The sequence below is a fragment of the Protomyctophum bolini genome (genome assembly GCF_963924005.1).
Source record: "Protomyctophum bolini genome assembly, chromosome: 9".
Classification (NCBI taxonomy): domain Eukaryota; kingdom Metazoa; phylum Chordata; class Actinopteri; order Myctophiformes; family Myctophidae; genus Protomyctophum; species Protomyctophum bolini.
In genome coordinates, this window is record NC_137870.1 from 16,336,067 (window position 1) to 16,362,800 (window position 26,734).

The 26,734-nt window shown below is 42.1% G+C and overlaps 1 protein-coding gene across 4 annotated transcripts; it reads left to right on the forward strand.

The window, feature by feature from the left end:
* Positions 1–26,398, forward strand: aasdhppt (aminoadipate-semialdehyde dehydrogenase-phosphopantetheinyl transferase). Of its 4 annotated transcripts, none has more exons than XM_080772293.1 (9): positions 1–13; positions 384–535; positions 3,625–3,738; positions 4,818–4,944; positions 6,591–6,712; positions 8,400–8,558; positions 10,037–10,105; positions 10,338–10,529; positions 26,323–26,398. In XM_080772293.1, the coding sequence occupies exons 1-8, from the start codon at positions 4–6 to the stop codon at positions 10,524–10,526; spliced, it is 942 nt and encodes a 313-aa protein (XP_080628419.1). In that variant the 5' UTR covers positions 1–3; the 3' UTR covers positions 10,527–10,529; positions 26,323–26,398. The 4 variants fall into 4 exon arrangements, with proteins under 4 accessions (XP_080628419.1, XP_080628418.1, XP_080628417.1 ...); XM_080772292.1 differs by lacking the exon at positions 26,323–26,398 and adding an exon at positions 11,084–11,373; XM_080772291.1 differs by lacking the exon at positions 26,323–26,398 and having other exon boundaries at positions 10,338–11,373.
* The last annotated feature ends 336 nt before the right edge of the window (positions 26,399–26,734 follow it).

Consider the following 26,734-nt stretch of genomic DNA (forward strand, 5'->3'; position numbering starts at 1 on the left):
GAGATGCAACAATGTAAACACTATCCACTACGATAGCACAGCGCGAAATCTTACAATGTTTCCACATACTGGCACTGCTTTTACAGGCGTCTTAGGACAGGTTACGTTTAAATGTGCATGTCTTCCTAGATAGATTGGTCCGTTGACAGCTCCGTGGAATATTATTGTTAGTTCATGTCTGTAGTCTGACTCTCTACTAGTAGTTAGTGATAGTTTCATTAGTATGAACCAGCGCCGAAGTTGTGGGGTAGTGACTTCGGTTCAATTACTGTGAAAGTGTCAATTTAAGTGACGTCAGTTTTGTATATATTTGTACACTTACAAACCTTTAGGGTCCATAACAGTTAAGGCAGGTAACAGGTTGTTTGTGGTGGGGTCTGCAGTACCAGTGATGGGGTCTGTGCGGTGGGCGTTTCGCTGCGGCTCATGGAAGCCCAGCAGGGCTGAATGGCTGCATGCGGCTCGCTCTGTCCAGCCCGAAGAGAAGGAGAGGATCGGACAGTTCGTGTTCGCAAAGGACGCCAAATCAGCAATGGTGAGTGTGATTATAATAATAATAATGTATATGCATGTATTGAACAACAAAGAAACATTTATGTGCAAACCGACTTGTGGAAAGAAGAAAATAAACTTTGGAGAATGCGGGCATCGATCCCGCTACCTCTCGCATGCTAAGCGAGCGCTCTACCATTTGAGCTAATTCCCCTTGTATTTGGCTTTGCCACTCGGTACCTATTTAAAGAAACACCAGACTGGGACAATTTTATACGCCGAGGAAAGCATATTAGCCATTTAGGTACAAATCTTCTGGATTTCTTGTCTGACATTGCTGCAGTGCCAGTGAGAATGATGCTGTGTTTCTGAATCCAAATAGACCTAGTCAGTCAAAGACCGTGGTGCCGAACGTCCTGGAAACCACTAGATGGCGCTGCTGCCACACACTATGAAAAATGTCACAAATAATAATAATAAAAAACAGCACTGTAGCCTATATACTTTTGGCCTTCATTATAAATTTAGAATTATAGATAAAGACAAATTCAATCACAGTAGGCAGTAAGATTGCATACATATAATTGTAGTGTTTCTCAAAGTGAGGGACCTAAGTTCAGGGTTACCTGAAGGGGTTCCAAATGGACCCTTATAGGCATGTCTCTAACTCTGAGAGTGTACAAATGGAACCAAATTATTACTTGCGCAAGCAGAGCGCGCAAGTAATCGTTTCGCTTGGTCTCTTCGAAGTGAAGCCAAGTTTTCTTCAACGGTAAATCTGTGCCTGGTTTGCTGGGACTAGTTACAACATTACGTCATCCTTGAGAGAGTACATGGTGTGTATATGACGTAATGTTACAAGTTACAAGTTACAAGTTACAACATTACGTCATATACACACCATGTACTCTCTCAAGGATGACGTAATGTTGTAACTAGTCCCAGCAAACCAGGCACAGATTTACCGTTGAAGAAAACTTGGCTTCACTTTTTGGAACCAAGTAACCACAGTATACTGCTAATCAAATTACAACTACATACTCTGTATGTAGTTGTAACTAGAACAACTACATACAGTCTGTGCCTGGTTTGCTGGGACTAGTTACAAGTTACAAGTTACAACATTACGTCATATACACACCATGTACTCTGGTCCCAGTTCACAACGATGACGTAATGTTGTAACTGGTCCCAGCAAACCAGGCACAAACCTACGGTTAAAAAAAACTTGGCTTCACTTTTTGGAACCAAGTAACCACAGTATACTGCTAATCAAATTACAACTACATACTCTGTATGTAGTTGTAATGTGATTTGTAATTTGTAAATCTGTGCCTGGTCTGCTGGGACCAGACTACACAGATGACCATATCTCTTACGTCATCACTGAGAGCTAGTCATACATATACACACCGTGTACTCTGGTCCCAGCTCTCAAAGATGACGTAATGTGGTATCTGCTGGGACCAGATTATACAGATGACCATTTCTCTTACGTCATCACTGAGAGCTAGTCATACATATACACACCATGTACTCTGGTCCCAGCTTTCAACGATGACGTAATGTGGTAACTGGTCCCAGCAAACCAGGCACAGACTTGTTTGACTTGTTTGAAAGCCCACGGTATCTGGTGGGACCAGATTACACAGATGACCATTTCTGATGACGTAAGTCATACAACATTATGTTTCTGGATTGTATAAAATCACGCAAATGTCAAAACGTTAACCATTAAGCTTAAAGTCGTTACTTGCGCAAGCAGAGCACGCAAGTAATCGTTTCGCTTGGTCTCTTCGAAGTGAAGCCAAGTTTTCTTCAACCGTAAGTCTGTGCCTGGTTTGCTGGGACTAGTTACAAGTTACAAGTTACAACATTACGTCATATACACACCATGTACTCTGGTCCCAGTTCTCAACGATGACGTAATGTTGTAACTGGTCCCAGCAAACCAGGCACAGACTTACGGTTGAAAAAAACTTGGCTTCACTTTTTGGAACCAAGTAACCACAGTATACTGCTAATCAAATTACAACTACATACTCTGTATGTAGTTGTAATGTGATTTGTAATTTGTAAATCTGTGCCTGGTCTGCTGGGACTGCTGGGACTAGTTACAAGTTACAACATTACGTCATATACACACCATGTACTCTGGTCCCAGTTCTCAACGATGACGTAATGTTGTAACTGGTCCCAGCAAACCAGGCACAGACTTACAGTTGAAAAAAACTTGGCTTCACTTTTTGGAACCAAGTAACCACAGTATACTGCTAATCAAATTACAACTACATACTCTGTATGTAGTTGTAATGTGATTTGTAATTTGTAAATCTGTGCCTGGTCTGCTGGGACTACACAGATGACCATATCTCTTACGTCATCACTGAGAGCTAGTCATACATATACACACCGTGTACTCTGGTCCCAGCTCTCAACGATGACGTAATGTGGTATCTGGTGGGACCAGATTACACAGCTGACCATTTCTCTTACGTCATCACTGAGATACAAATCCAACTACAGATTTCGGAAGTATTTTAGATCATGTATATTTCAACAAATTTGAAAGTATTATTACAGAAATTGAAGTTAGAGACACATATTACTCTGATCATGATTTAGTATTAATATCACTATAGTACAAAATGAAATACATTTAAAACAATTGACAATTTACAATAAGTAATAAAATAATTATACTGTATAATATATTTTAATTCAGTTTATATACCTTTTCTTTTTCATCACATATCAATGATTCATTTTTCTGTAAAAAAGTAGTTAGGTAGCAAATAGTTACACGTAATGATTATACATTTCAAACGTTCCTTCACAGAGATACTGAGATGTGATAGTTTCCAGCGGTCGAAAGTACTTGCGCGCTCTGCTTGCGCACTAGTAGGCCATTTATGGCCTACTAGTGTGCAACAAGCAAGTATGCACTCGGCAGAGTGCAGTTCTAGTTAACCCTGTGTCCATTTGGTCATTGAAAATGTTTTTTTTTTTTAAAGGGGAAAAAAAGTTTGCGTTCCACCGCTATAGTAATGTAGCAGACATGAAGTCCATATACCAGCTCTGACAATGTGATGAAAGTGGTTCCTTTAACCCTGGTGTCTGTTCCTCCTCCAGGCTGGCAGGTTATTGATGCGGAGGTTCATATGTGAGAAGTTGGAGCTTCCGTGGTCAGAGGTCCGACTGGAGCGTTCTCCCAGAGGGAAACCTTACCTGGCCAACCCCCCGAAGGTACACTTTGAATGGGTCAACAACAGTCACAATGTCAACATTCCACATTACCATTCAACCCGGGAAAGCATCTGTGTCATTTTAGATTTTATTCCTGTATATAGATAGCACATTGGTTCTCAGAAAAAACTATAGCATCACAATCATTTTAACCACTTACCATTACTTTATACTTTGGATATTAAAAAATCACTTTGCGATATGAGCTTGTAGATCTGCTATTCTTTTTAAACAGTGAAAATGTGTGAAAGTCTAGTTTCTTATTTAGTTCATACTAGGGGGTCCGCACGTAATTCCGACGGAGCATTGTCGCATGTTGGACATCCGCTGCTCCCATGTTTGCGGTTATGGTTAGGTTAGGGTTTGAGGTGGGTTGTCGTTTGTCAGACCAATGACTAGTCTGAATTAAGTACTGCACCTACGAGTAAGACGTGCGAACGCTGGAAGCGAACGCACTCAGCTCCATATATGGGCACAAAAGGGGCCAGGTCCACAACAAACAAATCACTGGCCCCTTTTGTGCCCATATATGGAGCTGAGTGGACCTGGCCCCTTTTGTGCCCATATATGGAGCTGAGTGATTGCTGATGCAACACACTCCATATTTGGATAGCGGGACAGACAGACACGGACACACAGACACACAGACATGATCTGCTAGGTTTCATAGTAAGTGCTCACTGCGTTCGCAATCAATGTATTTCACATGATATGACTTTAAAAGGAGATGTTTTTAAAAGATGACTGTCAGTGGTGGAAGACGTAATGAAGTAAAAGTACCAATGCCACTGCTAATCACCATTACACACACACACACACACACACACACACACACACACACACACACACACACACACACACACACACCCACACACACACACGTATATGTATTATACATCTGGGGGGAAAAAGCTCAAATATTGAGCAAATATGAGTAAATCTCATAAAAAAAGTGGAAATGAAAGGCATAATAGAAAGTGGTATCAAATGTGGGTCCGTGGCCTAATGCATATCAAACTGGGGGTCCTGTCCTTGACATGAAGGTTGAGAATCCCTGTTGTACATTATACCTCTCTAAGGTGACCGGTTTGGGTTCTGTAGCCTGGCCCTGGAGTTTCAACATCTCCCACCAGGGGGAGTATGCGGTGCTGGCTGCTCAGCAGGGACTGCAGGTTGGTGTGGATGTGATGAAGACCACCATGCCAGGTAAACTCAACTCCACTTTATTGTCACCTCGCAGGGATGCAGGTGTAAGGAAGTGGGTGAAATCGTTTGGCGTACAAGCAGTGTGAGGAAGGAAGGAAGAAAGACAGAAAAACAGAACAGAACAGATCAGATGTGATATCAACATGGCAGGGTGAATATGCCTGCGGTGGTGTATGGTACATGTTTAAAGTAGTAGTGGGATAGCAGTACAATAATAGTAGCAGATGTAATAACTGATACTGTAGGTATGTACATAGTTTAAGAAGAAATCAATAAAAGTAAGAAGGCAATATGTCACATGTCCTAAACAGAAGTACACAGGGCCCCAGCAATGTCAGCATCAAACCAGTAATTGTAGCATGGTTGGGCTTCTAACCGTTGTACATGAAAGAGAAGAATTTGATCTAAAAATCACACTTGTGTGAAGTGAGGCGCATCACTTCTTTATTCAAACATTGTACACTATATTTGCTTAAAGTGCTCTAAACAAACATTATAATGTCTGTAGACTTGGCTGCCACATGTCATCACGTGGGGTGCTGTTTTTTATGTCAGTCTATTATAGATTTGGCTAACATCTAACTATAAATGCACCAAGTCTCGTTTGTACGTCTGTAATCCACGTAACTCGAGAACCGTTCGCCCCACCGCCCCACCAAATTTGACACACGCTTTCCACCCCTCCACAGGGGGTGCAGTGTCCGGTGTTGAGTCGGTTGGACCCACGGTTGAACAGAACTGCCCCAAAAAGGCCTCTGGACAGGGCCCCTGCCCAGTGTCCATATGTTCTGACATCTTTCTGACGTCTGCATAGACTCCATATTTGGGCATGCCTGACAAAGAACTCCATATGGGCATAAAAGGGACACAGACATAATATCTGGGTGGGGCATTCATTTCCAACTTGCATCGTTCCAAGTAGGCCAGTGCCCAATGGGCACCGCTGTAGAGACCCCACAAGCATCGCTCTAGTATTATGTAATTTCTGAAGGCCAGACGTTGATTGATTGAATACTTTATTAGACAGAAATGTAAACAGAGTACAGTCTAAAAGCATATCACCAAAAACAGTCTTTGCGGTCTTGTTTTCATTCAGGTCCTGGAGGGGATAGTGTTCCTCAAAAATGTCATTCTAATCTTGGTTGTTGGTTACAGCTGTATTTCCTGTCATGGCCACACAGTGTCCCTGTGCACACACGCGTGGGCACACATTTTATGTGCAAATAAATCAAACTAAACTAAAGACCTATTGATCTACTTCAATGAAAACACATTTTCAAGGTTTTGGAGAAAAAAAACATTATAATAATACAAATGTTTTTTACATGACAGTTTTAATGTTAATGTTCTATTATCAATAACAATAATTTATTATTATTATTTGGGGGCTCACATGCAATACCTTCATGGTCAGTGGTCTCTGACCCACAGGTTGAGAATCACTTGTGTGAATAAAACAGAATTAGGCCAAGTTACGGTGAACACGTTACCTTTCCTCTTAACATTTGGCCCAAATGTAAAGAGATGCATGTCGGATGAATGATCATAACCTATATCACCTTTTTCTGTCTGGTTTTACCCGTCTTCCTTCCTTCCTTCTATTTCTGTTCACTGAACCCCCCCTCTCACTCTCCCGCTCTCTCCAGGAAGCAGTAGCGTGTCAGAATTCTTCCGCATCATGACTCGTCACTTTACGGAGCACGAGTGGAGTGTCATCCAATCATCTGGCTCGGAGCACCAGCAACTCACCACTTTCTACCGCCACTGGGTAACCCTGGCAACCACAATTATGTCATTCTAGAATTAAACGTAGGGATAAGTGATATTTCTGATACAGGAAAAAACAAGTGAAATTGGAAGTAATGACTTATAAATCGGTACTCTCTCCTGATTGGCTGAACTCACCTGAAAATGTATGTCATTTTTATTACAGAGCTGGAGAGATGCGGAGATCCCTGTTACTGAACAAACAATGACTACTATTAGATTATAACGCTTTAACCTTTGAACAAACTAACCCAAAAACATATAATTTACCCTTCCTTTAATTGTCATAAAATAATTGCCTCAAACCATCGCTGCTCGTGAAAGGGAACAATGTTCAGAGAGAGGAAAAAAATGCCACAAAGGCATAAAAATTCATATCCAGGCACTCGAGATGGAAAGTAAAAGGCCTTTAAATACGGGCTACAAAAAACACCAATGTGTGTCGGCCATTGAGCCTTCTTCAGGGTGTGATGACACATCTTTTTGCCTTTGTGCAAAGTAATAATTGCATTGCTACTGTGCCACAACTCAACGCCCCCAAATGGTCCCTGGCACTAGAGTAAAGATAATTGTGAGATTGAGAGGGTGCAAAACAGGCGTGGCGGACATCGGCTGATATCATTGCTGACTAATTGACTGATGCGAGTGCTCAACAGTTGCCATAGTGATAGCCTAGTAATAAATACGATTATTGTGGTTCTTTAGCTCTGGAGCAGTGTTTTGTCTGGAGCCACAATATTTACACAAAACCGCCTGTTATATTAATGCACAGTGTGTGTTATACTGTATGGTCGCTGTCAGGGGGGGAGACCATGTATGTACAAAACTGTTACTCTTCAGGAACTGGGAAATAAATTAAATAACCTGTGTTCCAATGGAACCATTAAGCTCTTGTTAATATTTGTTAAATAGGCATGGGGCCTTAAGGTGTTAATCAATATTCATAAAAACCCAATTTTCAGATCGTTTGTGTGACACTGCATCATGATGAAGTTGGGCATTCATTCACAAAACAAAACGTATAAAGTTGAAATACAGACAAGGTTTCTGCCCGACAGCGACGTTATACTGTATAGTCACGCTTTCATATGTGTGTGCTAACAACCTCACACTTTCATGTATGTGTGTGAATTTGTACTCGTCGTGAAATGAGGCCAAGGTTCTACTTGTAAATAAATACACAGAAGGAGGGACATTTTATGTACAGCAAAAAGGTGAAAAATATAGCCAATCTACAAGCTCACAACACCTTGTAGCTCAGCTGTTCTTGCTATATACCCAAGGAGGGATGGATCCTCACACCCACCAAATTAAAAATGTCCTAATTCAGTTTGAATTATATACAACATAGACGTGAGGTGCCATACTGTGTGGTGCCGACAGCTGGTGTAAAACTGGTACATTGAAATAAATGGATTAAGATTTCATATCATCCCAAAAAGCGTATATAAAAAAATAGGCATTATAAAAAGTCATTATATCTAGACTTTCATTTAGTTTTAGTTAGTTTTGAAAACACACAATATTGTTTCAGTTGGTTATAGTTATTTATTTATTCTTGTTTTCATTTATTTCAGTTGACAAAAATGTTTTTTCTATTTTAGTTTTCGGGGCCCTAAACCTAACCCTAACCTCACAAAAACTATACCTAATCCTAACTTTAAGATGATTTGGCTCTGTCCATCAAGGCACTGAAGGAGAGCTTCATCAAAGCCATCGGCACAGGGCTGGGTTTTGACCTGCAGCGTGTGGAGTTTCACCTCTGCTCTGAAGCCGTCGCAGAGGGCCGGGCCATACGCCAGACCAAGATGCATCTGGACGATGAGGAGGAGGACTGGATGTTTGAGGTGAGTACTAGTAGAGGTCAAATTTCCCATGTATGGGCATGCCCCCTTTTGTGCCCATACTGTATATGGAGCTGACTGATTTGTTTGCACCTGATGCCATGACAACACCTTGAGGTTCGACAACACACTCCATATTTGGGCGTAGCTGAATTGGGAATTATATGGTTATGGCTGGCATGAGCGTGACAATGTGCTCTGCCCGCCCACCCTCCCTTTAAGCCAATTTTAATAGATTTGTAAAAAACAATATAGGATTTGTAAAAACGAATCGATTATTTTTATTAAAATTGATGGTCAATATGTTAGTTTATAATCTATTAGCTTGATTTACTGCTACCTACAGTATATGGATCCACTCAGGCCCAGTCTGTACGACATGGATGTGCGTAGAATTAAACGATGAAAAGGCTTGGTGGAATCACTTCTTCCAGGCCCTCTGTGTTGTCCAGCAGAGAGCCTGCTGCTGAAAGCATCCGCATAGTTATTCAGGAGTGACTCTTACACACACACACACACACACACACACACACACACACACACACACACACACACACACACACACCAGAGACCACCTCTCTAGCTGTCCCCAACACCATGATGACACATTACCACAATCCATTTCCTCATGTCTTCCTCAATCCCTTTCTTTCTCTAAACCCCTTGACCTTCTCCCATCATTTCTCTACCCTACCCCCTCCCCTCCACTTCCAATCTCCTCTCCTTTCCCCCTCTCCTCTCCTCTCTTCCATCCTCTCTCTCCACTTCTCGCCTCATCTCCCCACATTAGGAGGGGAATAGGAGAGAATAGTATTCTCTCCTTTGTCCCCCTTTTCCTCTCCTCTCAGCTCTCCTCATCCCTCCTCCCGCATTCGTCCTCCCCCTCCTCTCCTCCCCTCTCCCCCTCCTCTTCTCCTCTCCTCCAGGTTGAGCCGTACTGTAGCTTTAAGTGTCGTTAGCGTTTCAAGTTGTCTAGAAGTCCTTCTTGTCTTCCACTTGTGGTTTCAATCAAACCGCAGCCTCTCAATTTCATTCAGTGAGTCATTGCTCATCATTGTCGGGTGGAAACCTTGTATGTCCAAAGCTGTTCTTTTTTACATTATATAAAATCATTATATTTATAGTGAAGATAGGCGATCTACAAGCAATCTCACATGTGCTATGTTCACTACCTGTATGAAGTACGGCGTTAGTTTATGAAAGAAACAAGTTCAAATATGGAGATACAAGGTTTATGCCCGACAGCAACAAAATGAGGAAACAGCCTCCATCAGTCCCTACCTCCCCCCCCTCTCTCTCCCTCTTCCTCCCTCCCCCCTTTAACAACAAACAGTCACAAGGCCAATCAAGACCAAATCAAAACGGAAGAAGCAGCCCTTTTATAAGACTAACTTAAATGCCATTCATATAATCACTTTCCTAAAATTGTGTGTGTGTGTGTGTGTGTGTGTGTGTGTGTGTGTGTGTGTGTCATTCTCCAGGAGAGCCTGTTGGATGCAGACCACCATGTTGCTGTAGCGATCGGACCCCCAGTGACACCCGGAGCTGGGGTGAGCAATATTGTCATGTCCATTCTTAAGTGGTGCAACCACTTCAATAACCGTCTTGCCGGCAGCATTAAATCGCGCATTGCCAAGGTTTTAGCGTGCGTAACACATCTGTAGACTAGAGAAAGGCATGTTGACTGTAAAATTTCAAATGACTGAAATCAGTCGTGGCGACTGAGAACTTGAATGCATCTAAACGTTCCCTAGTAACATTTTGTCTCTCTGTCACCCCCAGCCTCTGGCCTCATCCCTCTCTATCCCTCCCTATCCCTTCACACTGGTGTCATTCAGTGACCTCATCAGCTCGGCCATGCCCCTGACGGAGGAAGACCCCACCTACTGGGACAGCTTTGAGAGGAAGGCTGACGCCCCGGAGAGACAGAGTCCACATAGACACAAGACACTGGGAGACAATAGACATTAAAAGGTATGCCTTTCTTCTTGGATTCTTGGATCCTGTATGTCATCACCAGGAGCGGCAGCTCATAAGGGCCATGTGCATGCGCTGCAGCCTTGGAAAAAAGATTCACAATAGAGTCATGCAGCCTTGTGTGTGCTAAAAGATTCCTATAGTCATAGAGACACAAACGAGTTGAGGTACTACTGCTACTGCCGAAGACTTCGCCGGTCATCAAATTACTCAAATTACTACAGGGACTGGAGGCATTTTGTTTTCAAAGGAGAAAAAAATAAGAAAAAAAGCCTGGGCGAGCCTACCAGGAAAGTGGCATAGGAGTGGGAGTGAACCTTGTACTTTGCTAACCAATAAGAATGCAGAGGGGCGTCGCTCCAAATGTGGTGACGTCAGTGTTCTCCGCGGTGTTGTGGACCTACAAAACATTAGCACGGGGGGTGGGGAGGTTTCCAGTGCTAGTTTTCTCTGCCCCTCTATGCCCAGAAAAGCACAGGGCTCTTTCAGACTATGACTGTTTTGGGTGAACTACTTTTTAAATGTACAATTGTGTCCATTATTTTGGTCAGATACCTTTTGTAGTGAGATGCAGCGGTCGCCGGTCACCCCATATCTCTCTGTCCAGGGGAGTGAGATCATCACCTGTCCTTCCTTGTTGGGAGTACACAATCCCCTCACCTCACTGTCCTTCTGTATGTATTGGTCAGCTAGTATAGCAAAGCCATGTAAAGATTGATGCCGAAGATCTCTCCATGTGTGATGAGTTCGCAATTAAAGCATAAAGTCTGATTCCTGACATGCAGTTGTTCTTCCTCTGTCTCTAAAAAACGTCTTGGTAATGGTTTGGAAGACTCTTAATTCCAATGGAGAAGTTCTTTTTAAGTAACTAGAGAACCTAGAGGTCGAAAAGAAACAAAAACGTTGTGTTTATCAACGATCGGAGGATCAATCATACTGGAGATAAATATTCTGTAAATTTGAAATCGCTGAATTATCTATCTATTTACTCTGGCAGTTAAATTCGAGTAAAAAATTGACAGAGCAACTTTCACTCACAGTTGAGTAATGTTTGACCAGAAGTATCTACCATATACGATGAATTGAGTGCTGGTATTCTGTTTTCTGTTATTGTGGGGAAAGCTTTCGCTGAAAATAGCCGATCAAACAAGCTCACAGTCACAACGCAAGCTTGTCTATCTGCTATTATCTAGCCTAACTTAATATCAAGCTTTCACCACAATTCGGATGCTGCGGTTTTAAGTGGTTAATACCCACAGAACCACCTTTATCTAATATAGCCATTAATGTGATGCTTCTTCTGTCTGGTTCTGCTCCTTCTCTTCTCTCCTCTGCTCAGCCATCTGGGTCTTCATTGTGCGTGCGTGCGTACGTTCATGTGAAAGTAAGACGGGTTAGGTTAATATTATAGACATTTAGGATTACGGGTTAGGTAGAGTATTGACTGCTGTTACTGATTAAGACAACTTCCTAATTAAGATTATGTTGAAAGAAAATGTTTAGGCCACTCAATTTAATTAATTATTCAAAGTTAAATGCTAGCAAAGAAAAGCCACCTGTCTGCACAGTATGTATGCACCCAGATCTGGTATTTCGCCTTTAGGTTTAAGGTTGAAATTGGCAAAGAATTGTAACGTAGATGTCCTCACACATATAGTGTGTGTGTGTATGTGTGCGTGCGCCCGTGTGATGCATGTGCTTCATTCCCACATCGATCTGGTCTTTCTTTCCTGTCTACAGGCTTCAGTTCATCCCTCCATCTCTCTTGTCTTTCACAACGCTCCTGTCTCCTACGTCCTTCCCGTCTCATTGCCTCTCTTCCCCTCTTCTTTGTCATCCCTTTCTCTCTTTCTCCCTCCCTCACCCCTCTCTCCCTCCATCTGGATCTATTTTAGTCGGGGACATTGAGTCATGTCTGCATTAGAGTCTCCAGTCAGCCTGTTGCAGCCTGTTGCACCAGCTGTGTACAAGTCCTCTCTTAACCCTGAGGCTGTTTCTAAAACATTTTTAAAAACCTATGTTGCTAAATCAGTGCTTCTCAAACCTTTTCATGTCAATGACCACCATCATTATTTTTTGCCGCTGACCCTCATCTCAAAATGTGTTGTTCCAGGGAGTAAAGACCTTCCATGAGTTAATTCATTTGTGAAATTAATTAATAAACTTTTAACACAATTCATCCATGCTTGGATGACCCACCCCATACATCCCATAATCCCATCCACTTTGCACTATGTAGTTTAGCCCTATCTGGATGAGGGAAAAACACAGTTTTTAATCAATCAATCAATCAACTTTATTTGTTAAGACTCAGGGTCCAATAACAACAGACAACATAAAACACTACATACAGAGAAGAAACACCCCTAAGGCCTACTAAAACCGGTTTCCGGTTGACGACCGACTATTAAATATGCGCGACCCATATTATTTTATTGGCAATCGTACGCAATCGTTTGACAGCCCTAATATATATATATATATATAGCTGGTGAAAGTTGATGGTAAACCCCCCTCCCCACTAACCCTACTATGTTGGAAAATATGTATGGAATGAATAAATGTATACAGTATATTTAACCTCGTGTCACCAAGCTTTCCACCTAGGAGGAAAGCCTGGTCTGTGTTACTAAATCACTGTGTGATCCAGTCTAGGTGTGGTTTCAGACCGGATGACAATAATAATGATAATAATCTGGTTTGGGGGATTTTTCGACGTCGATTTGTTTTGCTCTCCCCTGTTTGTTTTTAGTCTCGCCAGTCGCTACGAGTTGGAATAAAAGATGGATATTCCAAGACGTACTGCTGCATCAAAGCTTTTTATTCTTTAGCAGGGGTCTTCCACATTTTTCAGAGAGTGAAAGCACTCAAAGCGCTTTACAATGGTCCCTTTATTTATACATTTGGAGGTCATTCGGCAAATAGTCAAATCCAGCAATGTTGGCAAGCTAGCATCGACCGACTCATTGGAGGAGGCAATTTTGGGGTTCAGTGTCTTGCCCAAGGACACTTTGACATGTGGACAGGAGGAGCCGGGAACTCAGTGCCGACCCACGCCATTAAACAATTAGGTTGCCCGGTCTGACCTCAGTGTTTGCGTGTATTTGTGTGACACGTAATGACACGGCTGGCTGCGTTGTCACATGTACACCTGCTGCTCATGCATCAGGTCTCTCTCTCGCTCTCTCTCTCTCTCTCTCTCTCTCTCTCTCTCTCTCACACACGTGTTTAATGTGATTTTCAATCTTTTCGGGATCAGGGCCCACTTGAAAGTGTTTGCGGCCCAGCGCATTTTCAGACCATGTTTATGTTTAATGATCAATAGATGTTGATTGTTCCAGATTTGAATTGTGATGTTCAGCTTGATATATTATAACCATGGCTGCATCCCTGATTCCCTGTCCAACCTTCCGGCTTTGAAGAATGGAGTCTGTGTTTTGTTTTTTTAACGGTAATGGCGCACTTGCTTTGGTGCACAAACTGCACATTGAGTTGGTGATGTCATAGATTGTTCCTCCAGTGCCAGTTTGTGCCAAATTGAAACAAATAATTAGATTTTGTTTTTGTTTACTTGGTTGTATGATAATTTGCTGTGATTTGAAGATTTGCTTTCAGTGAGGGAAAATATTAGGTCTGTGATTGATTGAGTTTGCGTTTTAGTTTTTTTCCCCCAGAGGTTTGCTGTTGACACAGATCCCACGATAATTATCAAGATCAAAATTGTCTCTACTTTTGTGGCGTGGCCTTATCAGTTCATGGTCCCAGGCGTTGGGGAAATTCCCACAGCTAAGGACTAATGAATTTGAGGTCTGCATTTTATCAATGACTTTAGGATGCCATCAATGCCACATGTTTTCTAGGTTTAAAGTGATTTGTGGTTTGTTTTGTGTAATTGGGGAATCTAGCAAGTTTTTCTGGTGACTGTAAACTTTGCAGTTTATCTGTATGCCTTTTTGCTGTATTCTTCTCCCAATTAGTTGCACTACTAACATGCGTGCGTAAAATGAATTAAGTATAGTAAGTACGTTTTACCGAGCCTATCTCCTGTTTCTGTAGCGTGAGGCAGCTTTGATGTACAAGTACACCCCTGGACATGAAACTATATGATGTACAATTACACCCCTGGACATGACACTATTGGCTGTATTTTGCGTGTCTTAAGTACCAGGTCTTATTACCTAACTTGAGACCTGGAGGCGTGATCAATGCCATTTGGCTATTCTGAGTGGCCAAAGAGCATTGATCACGCCTCCAGGTCTTTAGTTCACTCAAGTTAGGTAATAAGACCTGGTACTTAAGACATGCAAAATACAGCCCTATATTACCCCCAATCCAACCCTTGATGCCGAGTGCCAAGTAGGGAGGCATTTTGTCCCATTTTCTTTTAGAGTCTTTGGTATGACCCGCCTGGGGATCCAACCCCTGACCTCCCAGTCTCTGCAGGGCAGACTCTAACCACAAGGCCACTGAGCAGGAATATGATGTAGCTATATACTTCATGAGTTTAGTTGATTAGATTTGATTGGACGTGTTGTGAGTGACTGCCTGCCACTGTGTGTTAATGCATGTATCCTCCAGTTCACTGACATGCCAGACAGTGCTCATCAAACATGCTTCATTTACACCACCACGATGCAACGCGTTGTGAGCGTGCAGGTCCGCCATTTTCAGTCCGTGAAGCATACTATAATGGAAGTATATAAATAATATACAATTTATCATATATTATATGACCAAAAATGGCAAAACAGGGGTTTTGCTGTATTCTTCTCTATCCCTCCTAATGGGTTTAGCCATTATGCCTCCATCTGTGGATAGATATATAGACGCAAATACCTCATTGGTTCGTTGAAGCTATGCGTCATCACACGGCCACCAAAGGTATATGCATCCTAATGCGTGCGGTGAAGAGGAAACCTGTTGCCCACTGTAGCAGATGGCTTCATCATAGGACTGTGTGTGGGTGTGTGTGTGTGTGTGTGTCTGTGTGTGTGTCCGTCCAAGTAAATTAACTACATTTAAACAGAAACACAAAGCAATGTTGTCATGTGGATCGACTTAGTTGGTTTACATGGTTTACACCCCAAATTAAATGTGATGTTCTGTGCAGAACGAGGTCATGGAGACATTTGGGGCCGTCTTTCCTCACAGACCTGCATGATATTTAAACTGTCATTTATCACACAATTACACAGTGATGTGTGGTTTGGAGCGCCGAGCTGGGAATCCCCTGTCTAGGATCTCATCTTTCTTCACAAACAAGGACGGGAGGTTTTCACATTTAAATGGTGGCCACCAGGGGCGCCACAGGGAGAGAATAATTAATGTGTATATATATTTATTGCACCAGTTTAGATATTTTTTTAAAGCTGGGGTGCAATGGCTTTTTGGGCATTTTATTCTGAAGTTTCAGTCTAAAACGGAAGGCTGTGTGCTTCTGAACCAATGTCAGGCTGTCAGTGTCAGGCTATGGGACGTAGCTCCGCGACGCGTGGGGTTGTTTGTTTACAAAACATTGCAAGTCAGATACAGACGGGCGGCAATTGCATGCAGCTACTACGTGGCTTATTTCTAACCTATATTGTTTTCAGATATATATTTTAGCGTGCTGATTAAGTTTAAAATTAGTAAAACACTGTCTGGATATCATCTTGAATGAGATTAAAAACTGAGTAGTTTTGTAATCGAGACCAGCTGTGTTTGGAGGAACGCACAGCGATGGGAATCAAACATGGCGAATGAAATCAAGATTCATTTTTATTCATGCAGGACTCGACACGTCATCACGTATCATGTTTTCGTTCAAAGGAAGTAATACAACATTGATTTAGATATAAAAATACACAAAAATTTAATGGAATGGTTTTCCATCTTTTGTTAGGTATGCCCATAATGATGACCACGGATATAGTCTAAAAGTGTGAAAAACATTTGTCATTTCACTACGTCTTTAATCCAAAGCCGCTGTCAAACAGAGCCGTAATAGGTCCAAGTTACATATACTTAATTTAACAGTGAGGATTTCAATTGGCATCCCAAATATAGCAAATTCTATCCTGATGGTAGGGTCGGTGCACCACAGCCATGTCACCACGACTCAGACATGACCATAAACAAACCTGATATGCCGCCGCCCATGTATAGGCATGTCACTATGACTGATGCATAACCATAAACAGACCTGATACGCTGTCGCCCATGTATAGGCATGTCACTATGACTGATGCATAACCATAAACAGACCTGATACGCTGTCGCCCATGTATAGGCATGTCACTATGACTGGGGCATATCCATAAACAAACACATTATGCCCATGGGAATATCGGGTTTGTTACTGTACGTCTGTAGTCGTTCGGAGCAGTGTTCATTTTGTTGACTAAGACTAAGTAGACTAAGGTTTTTCAGAAGACTAAATTGGACTTAGACTAAACGGTATGTTATTCAAAATACTAAGACTAAAATAATTAGCACTGGTTCGGATATGTGGTTTCCAAAACCACCGATCCGACACCGAAGTACATAAAATTAGAATGGTTGAGAAGCATGCACTGTACTAGTGATCTGTCATGTGACGTGGTGTTGTTTTTATTCCCTGCCCTGAATCAATCAGTGTGCAAGCCAACGTGTAATTAGACAGTCACGGCGCATTTCACACAATCAAAGGACAACACATGCCTACGCACACACATGCACGTGTGCACGCATACAAAACCAAGACGTAAGAACACTTGAGTAATCCGAAACATTAGCATGTATTAGTGTGTGTGTGTACACGCATAATGCGATTAGGTATTTGGAGGTTAGATTTAGGGGTTATGGATAGAAATACCGGTATGTGTGATTTCTCCTCGCTGACAATAGCAGAGCTACAAGCTGTTTAGTTCATGATGCCAACACACAAAATACGGTGCAAAACATAATTCATAAAATTGCCATACACACACCTAAAAGGTTCTCCCAATTAGTTGCACTACTAACATGCGTGCGTGCGTAAAATGAAGTAAGTAAGTTTTGCCGAGCCTATCTCCTGTTTCTGTAGCGTGAGGCAGCTTTGATGTACAAGTACACCCCTGGACATGAAACTATATGATGTACAATTACACCCCTGGACATGACACTATATGATGTACAATTACACCCCTGGACATGACACTATGGGCTGTATTTACCGTGTCTTAAGTACCAGGTCTTATTCCCTAACTTGAGTAAACTAAAGACCTGGAGGCGTGATCAATGCCATTTGGCTATTCTGAGTGGCCAAAGAGCATTAATCACGCCTCCAGGTCTTTAGTTTACTCAAGTTAGGGAATAAGACCTGGTACTTAAGACACGCAAAATACAGCCCTATATGTCGCAGGGTTATTACCCCCAATCCAACCCTTGATGCCGAGTGCCAAGTAGGGAGGCATTGTGTCCCATTTTCTTTTAGAGTCTTTGGTATGACCCGCCTGGGGATCCAACCCCTGACCTCCCAGTCTCTGCAGGGCAGACTCTAACCACAAGGCCACTGAGCAGAAATATGATGTAGCTATATACTTCATGAGTTTAGTTGATTAGATTTGATTGGACGTGTTGTGAGTGACTGCCTGCCACTGTGTGTTAATGCATGTATCCTCCAGTTCACTGACATGCCAGACAGTGCTCATCAAACATGCTTCATTTAAACCACCACGATGCAACGTGAAGCATACTATAATGGAAGTAAACCTATGGAGATAAACAACATACGCGTTCACTCACAAATAATCATATATTATATGACCAAAAATGGCAAAACAGGGGTAACACTAACAGGGGACATAATAAATGGGCATTTCAAAATTGATTAAAACAAAGGGGTGACAGGTCACATACAAGTAATTAACATCTAAACCAGTAATGCACCTTAAAGGCGATAAAGCGACCGCTAGGGCAGAGACACTACCGGAATAATGTCAAGAATGGGTCAAATGAATTCAGTAATTAATTCATATATCAATTAAACTGCAAAATAGAAGCATTATTAAAGGACCAAGCTGTCCTGAATCAGTATCGGGAAGGAACTTTTTTTTCCCTCCAATGTCCAACAATTAGCAGAAACTTCATGTCGCTCCTTGGCAAACGTATCAGCAAACTGATTAAGATGCGACGTTTATGAGACCACAACCACAACCTTTAGTCAAATATGTTTGTTTATGTTTCAGATTTTAGTTTATCTCTTTTAAAGTGTCATGAATGGCTAAGAGTAGCAGTGCTGGAAAGTATCTAAGTACATTTACTCACACTAGATTTGGAAGAACGAGCATTGTCCAATACTTTATACTTCTACTCGTGTGAATATTCCCTCCACTACAATTACTTCTACTCGCGTGAATATTCCCTCCACTACAATTATTTGAGAACTTCAGTTACTAGTTGCTACATTGCAAATATAAATGTATTATTAAAAACATGCATGGATCAATTAAGCCTTATTTTATACTGTATTTGAACTTTATACTTTTGGTACTTTAAGTATATACCAATACTTGTGTACATATACTCAAGTAAAACTTAATTCAGGGCTTTTACTTGGAGTATAGAGAGTATTTCTACTTTTACTTACATAGGAAATTAGGTAGTATTTCCTCCACTACTGGTAGTGAGTTATTGACTGTATCTGCACCACTGTCAACCACATCTGTGATTGTTTTTCTTTTTCTTCTTCTGACATCCTTTTTTACCACTTTTCTTTTCTTTCCAAGGTCTTTTCTGACATTCACAACAACAAATCCCGCCCCATATCCCACCTATACTCAGACGAAGCAGTTAAATAGAAATTCAAATTCAAACTGGGAGAAAAACATGTCGTATAAAAAGTCAAAAGGATTACATCGGAATAAAATGTAATGCACAGCAGCCGTATTGGAAAGATATTGGGCCTCTCCCTTACTTCCTTACCAATGATACCAATTAAGACTCCGTTCCATTTAGTGTAGAACACGTGGTTCTCAAAACCCTTTAATTACAAGGCTGCCTTTATTTATTTGACAGGGACAATGCTCATTAATCAACATTTCAGGTTTTCACTTCCGTGTAAATGTGCCAGAGTTAGCCATAAGCTAATTTACATCTGTAGTCCCTGAGCAGGCTCTTAACAAGGTAGTAAAACTAAACATACAAAGACATACAATACACTACAATGCAATACGAGAACAATAAAACATTGCACACAAAAACAAAACAAAACAACCGCAGAGTGAATTGAGAAATGACACCAGTGATAAATAGAATTACAGATTTGATTTGTTTTTAGCCACCTCTTCAGGTTGAATTAACAGAGAAGACTGTTTTACCAAACGCACTACGTCTGATTGGCACTTCACAGTCTCCTCTGTCACCACTGTCCCTTCGATCTATGTACTGTTTCAGTGGTGGAGGTGCAAGTCCATTTAAGATTTAAAAAATGAGACAAGCATCTGCAAAATGTTTGAAGCTGTCAAATGTAAATAAGTTGTACTTTTGAACTATATGGCAATGGTGGTAACGGTTGGGCTTTTGGTCCAGTGTTTTTAATGTCTGTTTGTAAAGTGAATAGTGATTCTATCTTAACTCTTAAGAGTGTACAAATGGAACCAAATGGACCTGATGTGTTCCATTTGTACACTCTGAGGGCTGTATTTTGCGTGTCTTAAGTACCAGGTCTTATTCCCTAACTTGACTAAACTAAAGACCTGGAGGCGTGATCAATGCTCTTTGGCCACTCAGAATAGCCAAATGGCATTGATCACGCCTCCAGGTCTTTAGTTTACTCAAGTTAGGGAATAAGACATGGTACATAAGACACGCAAAATACAGCCCTGAGAGTTACACACCCATAAGGGGCCATTTGGAAACCCCTCAAGCAACCACAAGCATGCATTACCTGGAACACACTTTGAGACCCACTGCTGTATAGTTTATATAGTGAGCCAACATATGCCAAAGTATTAATATAAACAAAGGGAATCTAGAAGCTGTCTAGAAGACAGTTTATGACTGACGTTTCGATGTTGCGTTCTTCCTCAGAGTAAGATCGAAACGTCAGTCATTATTTATACTATCACCTGAATAAAATGTCTTAAACTGTTCGAGCTGCTCCTGCGTCTTCTCCTTCATTAGTGTACTTGGTGAACGAAGGAAGAGGATTATGGCTGTATATAGCGTCTATTATTGTGACACACAAATAAGGTAGCGAGTGAAATAGGATAAAACCAAATGGTGTTGGATTTGCAACGTTAAATATCCATCTGCACATCTTTCTCCGACATATTCCGTCGTTCCGCTTCTGTATGCAGCGTGAACTCTGCTGTGACGAGACCTTCGACAGCGAATGACGATCGTTAACAGCTACCACGCTTGTCAACGCGGGCCATTCTCACGCCGTGATTGACGACATAGGAACTGCACGTAAATCGCACAGCGAACCCTGTCGTGAGAAGGGATCCTGTGGTCGGATCTGGCTTCCTACGTCGAGAATGATAAATGAGCACTCATTATGTGGCTACAGTCCGCATAATAAAATAAAGTCATCATAGGATCAAGGATTTAGGTCCGTGGCTGTGACTCAGTTCTGATAATCCTTCGGAGAAGTGAAATGGGTTGTTATTGCTGATTATACGGTCCTTCTCTTATCTCACAACAACATACATCTGGAGATGGTGTACTTTCTATATGATGTATACAGAGGCAGTGTGTTTAGTACTTAACCACTTAAACCTATGCTTATGTTTCACGGTTCTCTCTATCTCTCTTTTCTTTTTCATCACTGCGTAGATATTGGTCTAGAACTTTTTGGTGTGGAAGATTTATTTCCAAAGGGCTGTTACAAAGTAAGTAAAAAAAGTGAATAGTGGGCTCAGATTGGTCACCCACAAGTCTGGGGTGAGCGATATGTCAGATTTGTCTGGTGTCCTACTCTTCTCCTCTAGTTCAGTGGTTCAACCTTTCTGGATCAGGTGCGTAGTCTGCGTACTTGAAAATAAAAATGAAATGAAAAGTTTGCACCAAAATGTCTAATCTCTCTTTTGGGTCTCGACCTGGTATTCAATAACCGGAACCCCATATGATGTTCACCTCTTGTCGTCTATGTGCAACTAGTTTGATTGAGTGAAACTTAGTGTCTGTCCGTCCGTCCGTCCGTCTGTCTGTCTGTCTGTCTGTCTGTCTGTAAATCAAACGCATGCGCATGCACGCACGCACGCACGCACACGTTACATGTTTCAATATTGCTTCTCATCTTGTCGTGCTGTCTACCTTTCTCCTTCAAGTGTTTTTCTCTCCATCTAGTCTGTGTCTGACTTCACCTCTACCCTCTAACTCTGTCAGTTCCATACAAATGGAAGTAAAGGCTCTCTATCTCTCTCTCCCTGTCTTTTGCATGCCCTTGTGACCGATGCTAGAGTTCTGCCTGCAGCACTATATTATATTAGTACAGATGACTGAATGATGCACACGTACACACGCGAGTGCACGCAGGTTTTCATTAGTGCGGTCGGTTGGATGGAGGTGTTCTAGTTGTAGCATGGTAAATAGGCCAGCGGTTGTCATTAAGGTAAGCCTACCATGGGTCACAGGCAAAGTCGGAAAGAGAAGGCACTGTGTAAGGCACCCGGAACTAGTGGAAAGCAAACTGGCGCTAAGTGTACAGCGGAGCTAAAAACATTGTAGAGCTCAAGACCCTGATGCTAGTGTGGAGGGCAGTGATCCAGGAGTCCTGAATTATTGTTGCTAGACCACACTATTGCATTGCATCACATCGCATTAAAGCAGGCAACATGTCAAAGTTGGACGCATTTTGGCATCGTCTTCCTCAGTGTAATCATCCCTAATCATAGGGTCAGAGGTTGATTGCACTGAAGCAGGCTTTGTGTTCACATTGCGTCTAGTTTGATAGTAACTGTACTGGCCTTAACTGCGATGCAAGGCTGTCTAAGTACCGGTAACATGTCATTGGTCCCCTCATCACGTCTGTGGATGTGAGCCTCTCTCCATTCAGGCCATATATGGTTTTAAAGCAAGAATAGCAGATCGGCGAGCTCAAAACGTGTCACTTTGCGTATTTGCACCACGTTTCAAGCTTGTAGATCTGCTACACTATAGTGACACTGTAGTGTGATACAAGCAGGGCATACATTTTACGAAAACATACACAAAGTTTCAATATTTAGATTAGAGGTTTCTGCCCAACAACGATATGCACAATCACACAAACACCTTGTATCTCCACTTTACTTGTTTCTTAAACCCATTCTGGGCGGTAACCCCTTTTGGTGTTTTAAGCATTATTTATTATGTTATGCTTTAGCTGCTGAAAAATAGCAGATCTACAAGCTCGTAGCACGGCACCGAGTGCCACACTATGAACTTGTTGGTCTGCTATTTTTGAAAAATCGTGAAAATGTGGCAAAAAATCTTGGAATATAGTTACTTTCCAAGCGAACGTTTTTAACTCATGTCTTTGCATGTGGGGGGTCTCTGGAACTACATATTTTCTGATGGGAGTCGGCGGCCAATTACATATAATCTTGGGGGTCCTTGACATGAAAATGTTTGAGAACCACTGACATAGAAACATGGGGTTTTCAGAAAACTGTCAGGATTTAGTAGACATTTGTAGAATCGTCCTCCGGTCTAAATGGGTTAAGTTAATGCCCTACTTCAGTGTATAACTTTTCTGTTGAATTATATTATATTTAGACACATCCCACATACACAGGCACTCAGTCAACACCTCCTCACTCCGTGGCCTTCCCCTCCCCTCCTCCCCTGCCCTCCGCCTTTTAACACAAATCTGTTTCCCCCTCAGCTCACATACAAGGTGTTCAACTGTTCATGCTCCTACTAATGGATTGTGTGTGTGTGTGTGTGTGTGTGTGTGTGTGTGTGTGTGCACGTGTGCGTGCGTGCGTGCGTGCGCGCTCTGGCGAAAGGGAACAGACAGAGAACGTGGGTTTTGTATAAATAAACCTTATTCAGAATGGAGGAACCATTTCAGCTCTTGGTTGTGAAATTACATCAACCCCCCCCCCCCCCCCCCACCCTCATGTATTAGCATCATGTATGATCATTATGTATTATTTATTATCATTATTGGCTAATCTAACTGGATTACATCCAATTTAATATCTCGAAATTGGGTTCCCCCCACGAAAAAGGAGAGGAGACACTGAGGAAATCACACATGCATGCACACACACACACACACACACACACGGTACTATTATTATAATTGTGAAGACATTTTTTTCTGACTGGCAATTTTATGAATGCCATATATATATATATATATAATTTATAGAATATATAGAATTTCATTCATCCCAGAGTTACTTCGCCACGCACTATGGGAAGAAGGAAATTGCGGGAGTTGACTCCACATGTAGTAACGGATGGGTTATTAGTTATTATTATAGCACAATGACATTAGCACCCCTGGCTAGTTACAGTAGCTGACCACTTAAGCACCCTGACCACACACAGCACAATGACATTAGCACCCCTGGCTAGTTACAGTAGCTGCCCACTTAAGCACCCTGCCCACTGCAACAATGACATTAGCACCCCTCCCCACCCCAAGGATGGCCTATAGGTGAGGAATGTTGTTTTTCCAGTTCTAGATGGGAGATAATTAAGATGCATCCTTACTTCCTTCCTTTCGAGCAATGGAATGTAATTGAATGCCTGGAAATGTACCATTGTTTTGTCTGTAACCATATAACCCCTTTGCCCCCTGTGGCGCCGGGCCTGCAAATCCAAAAGTAGTGTGAATATTTCCACAGCCTAATTACTAAAGGATTGTGACTGTGGGACAGACATACAGTCTGACATACAATAGGCTACACGTGTGCACAGTTAATAAACAATGACCTATATGTCCAGAGTTCTTAAATTAACATAGTATGCCATAAATCAGTGAAAGTAAGTGACAGACTCAACAGTAGCACACAGCATGCAAGGCAGCGATGCATGCATGCAAACATGTTTCTCCAGCTGAGATTTAGTGTCTCCATCTCTCTCTGGAAGAGGTTGCACATGACCTGTACGGCCACACTGAGGCACTCCAACACAAACACATGAAGCTTCAGCTGACACAAAACAACACCACGCTGTTTGTCCAAAACACACAATAACTCCTCTCCCACCGACATGAGTTATCTTTAGCCATATAGACTCCATTTGACCCAAATCAACACCAATACCTAGCCTGTTTGTCCAAAACACACTCTGCTCTCCACGTTTCTACTTCGCCACAACCTAATGTTAGTAGCAAATGTATTGTTGTAGATTGTGAGAAAGGGATGTCAGAAAGCCAAGCGTTGTCAGTTTACTCACAGCACAGCACCGTCACTCCTGTCAGTTATTTCGTCCTGTATTGGTAGCCTATATTAGCCCAATATTGGCGTTACGCATTTCACTTGAATAATGTTGTGTGCGCACGTGCTGAGAAAGACAGTTATTTAATGAAACTGAAAATTATAACGTGCTGTCTCGCCGCCGTATAGCCTGCATGGCTATTCCTGTGTGTGTGTGTGTGTGTGCAAGGCAGGCATGCGTGTGCGTGTGTGTGCAGGCGTGTGTACTCGGCTGTCGGCTGGCAGGCGAAAATAGCCAATGCGATCGTTGTAATGGTAATATTTAGGCAGGAACCAAGTTCGTGCAAAGAACAATGTTGATGTAACTAAGGGATTAGTTGAGTCATTGATATTTTAAATACAGAGATTTAGAAGGAATAAGCGAAATCGCAAGCCTAGAATTCCTCTTCCTTGTTTTTGTCTTCTCCTGCGAGAGCCGAGAGAGAACAGATTCTGAATTTCTAAGAGCTTGTAGTGTGAGCCTATTAGAAGACAGGGCAGTGTTGCCAGGTTTGCGAATTGTAAGCGAGTTGTATTGTGTGTAAGCAGCGTGGTTAAAAGGCCTTGTTTCTGGCCCTTTTGGGGCAACAGCATAGGCAACAGTGGTTAGTGTTCCGTGTAGGGAAGCCTCGGGGGTGTGGGTGATTGGGGCGATAATGTTTGTAGTAAACAAATGCATTGGCGGCGTGAGTGTGGAAGGGAGGCAGTGTTGGTGCCAATGCAACGACCATTGTTTGGCGGCTGGTGGTCAGCGTTGGCGAGGGGCGCCTTATGAGGAGATAGGTCCCGAACACTGCGAAGGGTAAGTGTGTGACGTCACTGCCCGTGTGAGTGTGTGTGAGTGTAGTGTGTAAGATGGTGTTGTGGGCGTTGCAGTAGCGACGTAGCTGTTCGTGGCTTTGGGTTTCTTGCCATGTGTTGGGTACAACTTTACAAATATATAATAGATATATATATATATATATATATATCCGCATAAGCCACATGTCACACACAGAAAATAGCCGATCTACAAGCTCACATTGCAGCTTGTAGATGGTCTCATTTCGGTGCGAGTCACCACCAGTTCACCGCTGACTATAAATAGCCCTTCAACCCTAACCCGTACATATCCTATAAATACCTAATCCTACTAACCTGAATGTTGTCCTAATTGTAAGCCTAAATCCCCAGATCTTAACAACTAGCCTTGTATCTTCGTATCCCGAGCATCTCTCATTTTATACTCTTCCTCTATGTGAAAAAGTTAGCTTGACATTTTGGCAGCCTATCTTCCTATTGTTTAGCTATCCTTCTCATGTTCTTTCTATGTCCCATCCCATACCACTGAGATCATGCCCACGAGCACAGCCCTTCCTGTTCACCTGTCCCCCGCCCCCTTGATTAGCTGATTGTAATCTTTCTCTTTCTTCTATTTTCTACCCCTGTCTTCTCAGGTGTTACTTTGAACTTATTAATGCGGGACTGATTACTGCAGAACGATTAGTGTTCCTGCTGCTACATGATTTTCCACGGGGAAGCTCTGCTGCTTTTGTTGCAATAAATGGTCAACTCTACACTTCAGTTCATCTCTCTGCCTGATTTTCTTCAACTGGTCGTCCGGTGCTTTTGACTACAGCCTGCAGTTTGCTCAGCCTTTTCTGTCTCAAGTAGATTTAATTAGTCAGTGTAAATGTGAGTAGAATATACCACACGTCTTTTTCTATAATGGAGGGGTCTTCAACGTTTTTCAGGTCAAGGACCCCCTGGCTGAGAGAGATGAAGATGGGATCCCCCCCCTCCACTCTACATATAGTTTTTGTTTTAATTACACCTTTTTCATAGACTTGGCTATCACCAGTATTTTCA